At 41.0% G+C, this 12851-nt stretch overlaps 1 protein-coding gene across 3 annotated transcripts in view; it reads left to right on the plus strand.

Moving 5' to 3' along the window:
* LOC140493432 (astacin-like metalloendopeptidase) overlaps window positions 1-12851 on the plus strand; it is a 196017-nt gene that overhangs the window by 29533 nt on the left and 153633 nt on the right. For 2 of the 3 annotated variants that reach the window (XM_072591859.1, XM_072591860.1), the window contains exons 2-3: window positions 2754-2847; window positions 2933-2963. The exons of the other annotated variant lie outside the window; for it this stretch is intronic. In XM_072591859.1, coding sequence (XP_072447960.1) covers window positions 2782-2847; window positions 2933-2963 — 97 coding nt within the window. In that variant the 5' untranslated portion in view covers window positions 2754-2781. The remainder of the gene's footprint in view (window positions 1-2753; window positions 2848-2932; window positions 2964-12851) is intronic. 3 annotated transcript variants of the gene reach the window in all.

Below are 12851 nucleotides of genomic sequence, written 5' to 3' on the forward strand. Positions count from 1 at the left end.
CTCTTGATTCCTCAAAGTCTGTTCACCATATTTAAGGCACAAGTCAGAGTCTTATGAAATATTTGTTACTTTCCTGATTGACTGATTTTCACAAATGTTGGAAGTACAATACCATCAAAGAGACAGCAGCCTGCTAGATTAGCCATGCTCCCCATTTCCTACTGTATATATTTGCACCCTATAACATTGATATACAGATTGACATTGTGTGTTTGATATAAGGATGCCTGCAATAATTTGCCAAGCTTCCTTTGTAAGCACTTGGTAATCCAACAAACGTTACCACTTAAGACTGGGTCAGTGACATCACTGTTGAATTACAGGGGAAGAAGTGATAGTATTTTTGTTGGACGTCCGGTTTGGCTGTACTGCCAGCTTTTGGCTTTGCATTGTGCTGTCCGGCCTATCAGGCCTGACAAGGCTTGCAAACTGGGCTACGAGGCCAAGCAGGGTTATATTATGTCTTGAGTGCAGGTTTGTAATGGTGGCAGAAAATGTCCTGTTCCTGTGCAATTTATGGTACACCAGTGCATCATGGTGTCAGTCATCTGAAGTTTGCACAAAGCCTTCAGTCTGATGCTGAGGAGTAAGCTGGTCAACGCTGTAGAGGGTTGAGAGTATTAGACTTGTACTGGCTAGGTGAAGATGCCACATAGAAGTTCTTTGAGGTTGTTCTCACTGAGCCTTTTTACAAAGCTATCTATCCCAATCTTAATATCAATCCTGTACATAAGCACAAAGAAAAGTGTGGCCTAACAACTGCTGGCACGAAGAATCATGGTTTGGGCAAGGGTTGCAAAACCATTTTACTGTTCGAGGCTGTTGTCTCTAACATGGAGAAGGCACAGTATCTTGCAGCTGTGTCGTTACTGTTAACATGTCTCTGTATGTTTTACATTGATACATTAGGGGTTTCCTGCTTTAAGGTTTAAAAAAAAGGTTCCTTCCAAGCTGCATACAGTCCTGATGTGGAACTCTGTCTCCATTGCTTCACTGTCACTGGATCAAAATCCTGGAAGTTCTTTCCCAATAGTACCAGATTGACTGTCCCTACCTTTGCAAGAGCAATTTCAGGAGGCTAGAGAACAAATTGTGGAGCATTTCCACCATTGAATAGAACCCAAAATGAATTAAAATTATACAATTGTTTTAAAAAGGAATTAGGAAAGCTATTACCCAGTTATCATTATGTAATGATGAGGAAGTGCTGGTGTTGGACTGGGCTGGGTAAAGTTAAAGATCACACAACAACAGGTTTATTCTGAAGTATTAGCTTTTGCAGTGCTGCTCCTTTGTCAGGTAGCTAGTGGGGCAGGATCGTAAGACACAGAATTTATAGCACAAGATCATAATGTCAGGCAACATCAGTTGTATGATTTTATATTTTTGTAAGGTATTATTTGTCTCATTACCATGCAAAGCAATACTTTTCACTGTATCTCAGTACACAAGAGAGTTCATCATCAAATGCAATAAACAGTTGGTAAGTGGAATAGGATACTACTTTGTTCTCCCTTGTGTGCAATTCAGTGTAAATTGAAACTTGAGAGCCTGCCTGTCAGTAATGGCAGAAATCAAACCCACAGCAGAGAAGCTTAGAAACATAGAAGTAGGAGTAGGCCATGTCACCCCTTGAACCTGCTTCACCATTAAAAATTCAAATTGATCCATCAAGCTCAATACCCTAATCCCACCCTACATCCACATGTCTTTTGACACAAAATAACTATATCTTCCTTCTCCTTGAAAACACAATGATTTGGTCTTGACTGTTTCCTGTGATAGTGAGTTACACCAGCTGACCATTTTCTGGATGAAGAAATGTTCCCTTATCTCAGTCCTAAAAGGTGGCCACTTATCTTCTGACTATGACCTCTGGTTCTGAATTCCCCCACCATAAGGAACATTCTTCCTGCATCTTGCTTATCTGGTCCTGTTAGAATTTTTATAGGTTTCTTTGAGATCCCCTCTCATTCTTCTAAACTCAAGTGAATACAATCTTAACTGATTCAGTCTCTCCACATATGTTAGTCCTGCCATCAGTGGAACTGAGTTGTTAAACCTTAGCTGCGTTAGCTGTACAGCATCCACCCACTTGCCACCTATTTCATATTTGCCTTCTTTTCTGCTTGTCAACAGTCCTACTTAGTGTTTCCCTCCCAAACCACCCACTTACCAACCCTTTCTCCTGCTTGCTGCTTTCTTATCTTGGTCCTCTTTCAGAGTGAGTGTTTTGGAGTAAGATGGTCAGAGGGAGCAAATAAGTGAGAGGGTTGGCAGATAAATAGCAAGTACCAGAGAGGTAGTCGATCGTAGGAATGGCCTGAGCACTGCAGAATCTGTCACTTGATTCTGAAATAAAAACATTATTGAAAAGGCTTCAGCTGTTATGTCTAGGATGCAAAGGACAGTGGAGCAACTGCAACCTAAGAATACCAAATTCTGAATCTACTGAGTCCGCTCCTCAGTGCATTCCCTTACAGTAGTGTGAACTTGAATTTGAAATCTGACATTTGCATATTTGGAGAACAGTGCACAAAATTGACTGTAACTGCTTAGATTTTTGAGATTTTGAAATCAAAGTTTGTAAAAAGAAGTTATCCACATTGATGTTGAGGTGTAACATATTAAGGCACTGATACAATTATGAAAATGAATTTCTATGGAAATGTGGACTAAAATGATGTTTTAAAGTGATATTATGTGCGTCATGTGACAAAAATTTCCCATCTTGATCTTTTCCACATTTGTAGAAGGCAGATTTGTAGCTAACTACAGAAGATGTACTTTCCCTTTGGATTAGCATTGACCTGTCTGTTGAGCGTCTTATCGAGCAATGCAGCTAAGGTAAGATGTGGATGACAACTTGCATATATTTATATCCCTAATTGCTTTGATAACAACATTATAACACATTATTATTTTAATGCAGGAACAGCATTTATTGACGTCCACATTTCAAGGTTCGTTTCTTGTACAGACTTTCAAGGCCAGGTATTTCAAGTTTGAAAGTATAACTGGACATCCTAATTTGATGCATGCTGAATTCAAAAGGAAAGCAAAGAATTTTTCATAAAGATTATTCATAGTATTTTACTTTCCAGTGCATTTTAGGAAGGTAATTGCAATCATGCTGTACAATATCCAGTTTTTCTAATAATTTCTGGCCTTCAATGAATGAAATAATTGTTCATACCTAAATGTCCTCAGTAAGGTGGTGGTAAACAGACTTTTTGAACATCTGCAGACAATGTGGTGTAAGTCCACTTTTAGTGCTGTTAGGGAGGTTGTTCCACGAGTATGACCCAGCAACAGTTAGGGATCAGTGAAATAATTCCAAGTCAGATTGATGTGTGACTTTGAGTGGAACTTGCAGCTTGTGGTGGTGCTCCCGTGCAAATGCTGCTGTGGTTCTTCAAGCTGTTGCAGTTTGGAAATTGCTATCAACAAGAGTTGCTGCTATGCATCTTACATGAAACACATTTTTGCCACTGACTATACCAGTGATGGAGGTCATGAATGTTCTGAGGAATGGTCACTGGACTAACGCATTAACTCTGATTTCTTCCCACAGATGTTGCCAGACCTGCTGAGCTGCACCAACAATTTCTGTTTTGATTTCTGATTTCCAGCATCTGCAATTGTTTTGGTTTTCATGAATGTTAAAGTTGGTTTGGATGGTGGGGTTGGGTCTCTTGCATGTTGTTGGAGTTGAACTCACCTGTGACAGTGGAAAATATTGCAAGGCTTGTGCCTTGTGGATGTTAGAAGATGAGTTATTCACCACAGAACTCCCTTCCTTTGATCTGCTGTTGATAGTCCAGTTAGTGTCTAGGTATTGGTGACACCCAGACACTCGATGATAAGGAATTAAGCAATGGTCATGCCAATGAATGTCATGTGGGATTGGCAGTTGTCCCCCAGTTATGAGATACTTGCAAACTGTGTCAACAGGAGTGAAGACTGCAGGGTGGATCAGCAAACTGATCACAGTACCGTGGTACAGGGAACCATTCAGATGGACGGAAAAAATAGAAACATGGTAATAGTGGTAATGGCAGTTGTCCCCCAGTTATGAGGTGCTTTCAAACTCTGTGGATCTAATACTATCCTTAATTTACCTTGTTATCATGGTCTGGCCACATTGCCTACTTTGTTTCTGTGCCAGACTGAAATTAACAATTTGAAGAGAAATCAGAGTTAATGTTTCAAGTCTGGTGACACTTCTTCGGAACTGGTGGTAGCTAGGAAAATGTCGGTTTATATGCAGAAGATGGGGTGGTGGTAAGGACTAAACAGTAGATGGGGATAGAGTCCAAGAGAGACAAGAACAGTTGGACAGACAAAGAAGTGGATATCTGATAAGGACAGTGAGTAGCTGTTAATGGAGAGTAATAGTGGCTAACAGTAAGTGGTGTGTAATGGCAGATTATGTGATAACACGGCCTAGTGTGTGGGGTTGGGAGCGAGGACATAGGAGAATTCCGGCCCTAAAATTATTGAACTCTGTATTGAGTCTTGAGGGCTGCACGGTCTCAAAGCAGAAAATGAGGTATTGTTCTTCCAGCTTGCACTAATCTTTACTGGAGCAGTGTAGCAAATCTGATATGGAGATGTTGGCCAGGGAACATGGTGACAGGCAACTGGAAGCTCAGAGTCTTTTTTTGCGGGCAGAACATAGATGTTCTGCACAGCGGTCAGCCAGTCTACATTCTGCTCCCAAAAATGTCCCAGAGCTTCCAGTTGCCTGTCACTTTAACACATCACCCTGTTACAGGGGACAAGTTACCTCACATGTCTTATTTCATTCAATGCCAATTAGAAATTTGGTACAAATACTGAAAAGCTTTGATTAGATCATGTTTCTCAATGTTACACAGTTTCCATAAAATGTTTTAAATTGTTCACTCTTGATGATTCACTACCTAACAGCACTGTGGGTTGTACCTATTCCTCAAGGATTGAAGCAGTTCAGGAAGGCACTGCAACTGAAATTAGGAATGGACAACAAATGGTGCCTAGCCAGCAATGCCAATTTCCCAAGAAATAATTTGAATATCAAAGTTGTTTTAAAAACTTCTGAGGCCTATAAGGCTAATTTCTTCAGCTTAGTGAGTTAGCCAATGAACAGCTAAGTCAGAAAGGCCAAAGTTCAAGCTTTTTTGTTGTTAAATGGTCTTATTAGGACAGTAAAACAAGCACTAAAGTTGCCTACAGCTGTCAGGTCTATTGCATCTGCTCTATTTTGAATTTACATATTTTCCCTTCATATCCTTTGTGACCAGAGTGCTTAGAGGAACTAGCAATCACTTGCAGGTGCGTTCAAACAAGTACGCAGGGATCAAAGGCTTAGAGATTTTTGGCCCTTTGTCTGCTTTAAAATTCAGCTTTTTAATCCATTCAGTTAAATTGAATAGAACAGAATATCCTTTCATTGTCATGTGTACAGAAGTACAAAATACAGTAAAACGTTTATAATGTTGCCCCATATGGTGCCATCTTAGGTATAGATCTGAGATCCAAAATATAGAAGTAAAGGGAACAATCAACAGTTGTTCATAGTATAAGTTAGGAAAATTAGAATAAAGTTAAAAAGATAAACATTAGTCTTTCAGATTTCCACATGTGGTCTGCCCAGGCTCACAAGCTGCTGACCGTCTGCACCAGTCCGCTCAGGCCTCCGGTCAGCTGGCAGTTCCCACTCCGCTTGAGCGTCCAGCCCACTGGCCACTCCATGCCTCCAGCCCACTCTACCTCAGGAGAAAACACCAAGAGAGGAAAAAAAGAGAATAAAACTGGAAATAGAATGGAGGAGCTCAGGTTGGAGGGTCCTACTCCACTGACATCTTGACCTGATAAAATTGTGGTTAATCTAGATTATAACTCCTTTAACTCTGTTCCACATTCCTGAATGTCCATGCCAAATAAAAATCAACCTTGACTTTGACATTTTTAATTGATATAACCTGAACAAGTTCTTGGGCTTTTAAGTTTCCACTTTTTAAAAAAAAATTCTAGCCCTTGGTCCTTTTCACCACTAATTTTGCAATGCATGATATGCTCAAGTTTGCTGTTTGGTAGGTAGGTGGGGGTGTATGTGAGTGTGAGTGTGCTGCTTTTTTTTGGTACTGTGGTAAGGAAGAGTCCCAAGTGAAGGCAGTCTGTTCACGTGTGTGGATGAAGCTCAGATCCCTTTGAGAATTTGCCTCCGTCCCTGTGTAGCACCACAATAAGCTGTTCCAGCTGGATGATTGAGAAGCAGCTGCTGCCAAGTTGCCTTCCTGCATTGATGGCACCTCAGTTGGAGCAGTCTAGGTATAATCGATGGTGGTGAATTTCCCAAAGGAGGTCTCTTCCTACATCTGATTTATCACTCTTATGGCTGGCTTGAATAACAATGAAAGACCAAATACAGTACACCTGAGATCCACTCCCTATATCATTGGTTGATCAGTGGTGCTGATGGTACAGCTACCTAAAATGACATTCACTTCTGACAGTCTACACACTATAAAGCATTTAATTTGCTCTGACATTGCCTGCTGCTCATCAGTTTTAAATGAGTTATGTTCAACATCTATGTCCACCTCAGAACAACTGTCTTTCCTCCAGCTTTTGAGTGGGCTTCCCAAGTTACCCATTCCTCAATCTCTTCTGTGATGTGCCATGTTATGTGCAAAATGACTGTGTCTGGTTTTGTGGAGCACTTTCACAGAACTAAAACTCCTTAGAGCAACTGCTTGGACTACAAAATAACTGGGGCAGAGTGAGAGCATTCCACTGCTGTAATCAGATTTTTTTCATTATAACTTAGATGGATTCATCTCCTAACATTGTGAATTCTATCAGATGGACAAATTTGAAGATCAATATGCACTCCCCCAGTGATATCAGCAGCACCAATGTGTGATGATGCTGACCTGCATTTCTGACTGAGAAGTTAGTTTTGTGCATGGAACAACCATGTTCCTTGCCATAGGTATTCCAACTATTTGGCAGAACTGTGCTTTCAGACTGTTTAGTATGTGTGCTTCTGACTGTGGGTTTAGAGGCTATCATCTAGATGAGATGCTAAACTCATCTTGCCAGCCTGTGCACAAAAGGCCACTGAAGCATTTTTAACACCATGTCCCCTTTACTCCACTGTACTTATTCACTTCATGTTCCTCCTGCAGCCTAATTATTTGTTTTGATTATTTGGTCATCTCTTGCCAATCACTGAAAAAAATTATCTTGCTTCCTTCGAAGAAGCATAAATCACATGCCCTGTTATGTGTGTCTTTACTTTGGGAAGCTGATCCTCTCTCTCTCTCTCTCTCTGCTAACTTCCATGCAAAGTGACAACCATCCAAATGGCAGCTGGTTCCTGTTTAAATCTTGCTTGCCTTGCTCCTGTACTGCTTATACTGTCTTAGATCTCAGGTGCTCTCTTTCATGAATTGATTTGTTCATTTAAAATGATAATGTGTCAACATAAGACAGGAATAAGAATGGGAGAGATGATTCTGGGTGGGATGCTTTTCGGAAGGTCAGTGCAGAATCGATGGGCCGAATGGCCTGTTTCCATGCTTAGGAATGCTAGTTTCTAGGGCTGAGACTTGGAAGTGTCCTGACCACGGATCCAAATTTCAGCCTTACTGTTTGCATTCTCCTAACTGGAGTACGTGCCAATTTTTTTCTTACACTTCCTTCCAATCCAGTTTCCTACTCCTGTAAAATATTGTGTTGGATTTCGTGCACATTTAGTTCAATAATACATTCAGGTGGAACCTTAGTAAATGCTTTCTTGAAATCCACATAAATAATATCCATAGATAACCCTTTATCTACTACATATGACTTATTAAAAAAAATTAACTTTGGCTTAACTCTGTACGAGTCAACGTGAGCCGTTTCTGTTCTGTTCAAGTACTCAATCAGACTGTCATTATGCTTCTAAATTCAAATGACAGCTTGTAAATGTAGTGTTTGTAACAATTGTTGTGGTGTTAAAAGACTAAACTTTAATTATTTCCTATAGTAATTATCTGCATGAAAATTATAATGAAAATGATCATTGTACATTCTACTTCAAATTGGAAATAAGCAGAAACAATCAAATTCATTTTTACTTCTAGCTAATGGTCATTATAGACAGGAACATTCTTTTCCACCAGCAGGAAAACTAATTTAAATTCATTTAATGCACCTAATTAGTAAGTCCTCCACATGAGTACGTTCTTAAGAGAACATCTCTGGGATGCATGCACAAAACAACCCCTACTCCCCATGGCGAAACACTTTAACTCCCCCTCCCATTCTGCCAAGGGCATGCACGTTTGGGGCCACCTCCACTGTCAAACCCTTACCACCCGACACATGGGATAAATGTGGATTTCACCAGTTTCCTCATTTCACCTTCCCCACCTTATCCCAGATCCAACTTTTTGAACTCTAAACCCCACCTTAACTTGTCCTACCTGTTCATCTTCCTTCCCTCCACCCTCCTCTCTGACCTATCACCTTCTCCCCCAACTTCATCTACCTACCACATGCTCAGAAGGAGGTAGAAGTGCTTTGCAGGGTTGGGAGACTATCAGGTTGGGGGGAGAGCACCAGATGAACTGAGGTTAGTGACCGTAGTGAACACAATCCTTGTTCAGTCCCATCCCACTTAGATCTGTGATTCCTCTGAAGCTTTATGTAGTTTCAAAATTTCCAGTTTGTGGGCTCCAGGTGCCTGCAGTCCTTTTACTCATCCATCCCTCATCAGGATGATATCAGGGCTCACTGTTTCTTCCTGGAAAAAGGGTTTGAACCATACCCATCCACCACCACCCTCCTTTGCTTGGCCAAGCTTTTCCAACTCTGGAACATGTATTAACTCCTCTCACTTTTTTCAGGTCAGAGGGATAGCTATGGGTACCTGCATGGGCCTAAGTTATTCCTGTGTTTTTGTGGGGTATGTGTAACATTCCTTGTTCCAGTCCTATTCAGGCCCTCACACGCAGCTCTTTCTCCAGTATATCGATATCACAGAATCTCTACAATGTGGAATCAGACCGTTCGGCCCATCAAATCCACACCAACTCTCCGGAGAGCATCTGATCCAGACTTTCAGCCCTGTAATTACATTTCCTATGGCTAATCCAACTAGCCTGCACACTTTAGACTGTGTGAGGAAACCGGAGCACCCAGAGAAAACTCACTGACAGGGGAAGAACATGCAAATTCCACACAGACTGTTGCCCAAGGGTGGAATCGAACCTGGGTCCCTGGAGCTGAGAGGCTGAGAGGAGTTGAGCTGCTTCCCTCTATTGTCTGGAATTGGAAAAGTTAATCAATTTCACTTCCCATTTCCACTCTGCTTTAATGTAGTCTGTTCTACATTAGGGAAACAAAGTGTAGACTGTGTGACTGCTTTGCGGAAACTATGGTCTGTCCGCAAAAAAAGACCCTGAGCTTCTACAAGCCTGATAGTTCAACACACCACCTTGTTCCCTGGCTAACGTCTCTATATCAGGCTTGCTGCAGTACTCCAGTGAAATTAAGTGCGAGCGAGAAAAATAGCATCTCCTTTTTTGCTTGAGAACTCTACGGCCTTCTGGACTCAATATCGAGTTCAACAATTTTAAGGCTTTTGAGGTACCCCAATCCCCGCACACCAGGCCTTGTTATCATATGGTCTGCTATTGTTAGCCAGTAATAAGTCCCTATTAGTAGTTACTTACTCCCCGAAGGCTGATTGCTATCCACTCGTTTGTTTGTCCAACTGTTCTTCTCTCTCTTTGGGCTCTATCCCCACCTATTGTTTACTGTTTCCCCCTCCCTCACCCTATCTTCAACGTAAAAACCAACTTCTTCCTCGCTACTATCAGTCCTGAAGGGTCACTGGACTCAAAAGGTTAACTCTGATTTCTCTCCACAGATGTTGCCAGACCTGCTGAGTGTTTCTATCTATTTTCTGTTTTTGTTTCTAATTTCAAACCTCAGCAGCTGTTTCAGTTTTTAATCACTTATTGGGTCTATACTGTAGACCACTAAAGAGTCAGAGCTAATGAAGGGCAGATATGTAGGCAATTGTCAGAGGTGTGTGAAAATAATAGGGTAATAATATGAAGGGATTTCAACTTCCCAACATTAACTGGTATGGAGTGTGAAAAGATTAGAGGGCATGGAATTCTTGAAATTTGTATCAGAGATCTCTTTAAGCCGGCATATAGAAAATCTTCTCAAGAGAGGAATCCCTGCTGGATGACATTTTGGGGCATGAAGCTGGGTAAGTGGTACAACTGGGGAGAATTCCAGTGAAAGGGGACCTTAGCTAACATTTAAAGTACAGGTAGTTATCAAGAAGGACAAAATTGGACCAGAAATAAAGGCTCTGAATTAGGAGAAGACTGATTTTAATATAATACCAGAACTGGCCACAGTGGACTAGCATTGGCTACTTGTAGGAAAATCTACATCAGAAAGTGGGAGTCATTTAAAAAGAAAATAGTGACAGTGTAAGGCCAAAATGTTCCTGTGAGGATGAATGCAAGCAAATAAATCCAAGGAGCCCCAAATGCTAAGGAATGAACAGGTTTGGATAGGGAATAAAAAGGAAGCTTAAGGTAGCTGTCAGAGGCTAAAAACTGTAGAAGTCTTCGAGATTATCAAAATTGTAGAGGGTTATGGTCATTCTTTTGTATCCACAAGGTTTCTATTCCTGAAAATCCTGGAGTGATAAATTTGATAAAGCTCAGTAAAAATAAGATTAAAATGGTTAAAAATATTGCAGATCTGCAACTTGTTTTGGGGGTGGATAGGTGAATTTACAAAAACTAAAAGTAAAGAAATTAAGAGAACAAAGAGAGGACATGAAAAATCACTGGCTACTAAAATAAAGGATAATCCAAAGGCATTTTATAAGAAAATTAGAGGAAAGAACGTAACTAGGGAAAGAATGGGGGCCATTAGGGACCAAAGTGACAATGTTTTTATGGATCCAGAAAAGGTAGGTCAGCTTTTAGAAACTTTGTACTAGTGTCAAGGAGAAAGATATAGGTTTAGAAGTCATGGTGGGCAACTTGAACAAATTAGCATGAGACAGAGGTATTACCAGTTTAGTGGGCTTAAAACACAATGGGTCAAATGACCTCCTCTTGTATTGTAAAATTCGATGATTCTAAATTCCCAGGGCCAGATGAGATGCATCCTCGTCTGTTATGGGATGCAGAACAAAGTTTGCAAGGGTCTTAACATTAATTTTTAAATTATTTCTGGGCATGAGTGGTTCAAAAGGATTGGAAGACTGCTAATGTGGTATTATTCAAGAACAGTGGTAGGGATAAACCAAGGCGCTATATGTCAGTGAGTCTGATTTCAGTGATTGGGAAACTTTTGGAAAAAGTTCTTAGGAACAGAATTTATCTTGGCTTGGAAAGACAAAGGTGTATCAAGAATAATTTATATGGTTTTGTCAGGGGGACATCATGCCTGAAAAATGTGGTTGAACTTTTTGAGATATCGAAATGTGTGTGGATGAGGTTAGTGTGATTGATGTGGTCTACTTGGGCTTCAGAAAGCCTTTTGACAAGATGTTACATGGGCAAAACTGGCCAAGAAGGTAAAAGCCCTTGGTATAGTGATTGTCAGGAGGTCATCCAATTGGACTTCATAGAATGAGAGTTCCCTGATTGGGGCTGTTAATCTGGTCAAATCAGGGAAGCCTGCCTTACAGTTAAAAAAGCGTGTATCAGAGAAACTGCTCCTCTGATAGCTGACTATGAAGATGCAGTACTAAAGTCAGGGACTGTTTATGTGTAAATAAAGGGTGACTTTGTTCAATAAAGGAAAAGATCTGTTCTTGACGTGCTATGGCTTCCCATACAGGATGGTATTAGCTCATGTATTGTCCAATGCATCCAGGATTTTGGCTAATGCACAGCATAAATACCCTCAGATAGAGAAAGGAGGATTAGTGATCATATTAGGAGTCAGGAAGTTCCACCAGTATCTTTATGGTCGAAAATTTGAGATACTCATGGACCACAATCCCCTACTTGGTCTATTTAGAGAGGATAAGGCAGTGCCACCATGGCTTATAAATTGCAAGTTAGAGCTTTGTCTGGGAAGCTGAGTAGTGAATGTGGATGCTTTGAGCCGCCTCCCATTAGCAGATGCACCTTGGTAGTATTCCAAGTAGAAGAGTCTAATGACATCAAATTTTCTAGACACACTCCCTGTCACAACTGACAATATCAGACTTTGGATGCAGAATGATCCAGTCCTTTCAAAACCGACATAACTAGTAGCGATGGAGGATACCAAAGAGCCACTACAGCTAGAGTGGAAAACTTCCTGGACCTGGAGAGATCAGGTCACAGTAAAGGATGGCATGTTATGTGGATCAAGAGTGATTGTCCCGAGCACAGGTTACCCGCCAGTCCTGGATGCAGATGTAGCCACATTGGTGGGACAGTGCCTAGAGTGTCCACAAGGACAAAAACTGCCACCAGCAATTCCCCCAAATCATGCAAATAGCTTGGTGAACTTTAGATTCAGTTATATGTTGACTCTGCAGATGCTTTCATGGTTTCAATGTTCTTAGTCATTGTAGAAGCTCGCTCGCTGAGAGGACAATAGAAAATTGCATATCTTTTTCAGTACATGGAGTCCCAGGTAATGGGCCAGCGTTTTTGCAGGAGGGAATTTGAGTATTTCCTAAAGTTGAATGAGTTTTGACATACAAAGACAGCTCCATAGCACCTTCATAGAATCCCTACAGTGCGGGACAGGCAATTTGACCCAACGAGTCCTCACCAACCTCCAAAGATTCCCCCACCCTATTACTCTACATTTTCCCTGACTAATGCAATGCAGACACA

This window comes from Chiloscyllium punctatum, chromosome 22, assembly GCF_047496795.1.
Source record: "Chiloscyllium punctatum isolate Juve2018m chromosome 22, sChiPun1.3, whole genome shotgun sequence".
Lineage (NCBI taxonomy): Eukaryota > Metazoa > Chordata > Chondrichthyes > Orectolobiformes > Hemiscylliidae > Chiloscyllium > Chiloscyllium punctatum.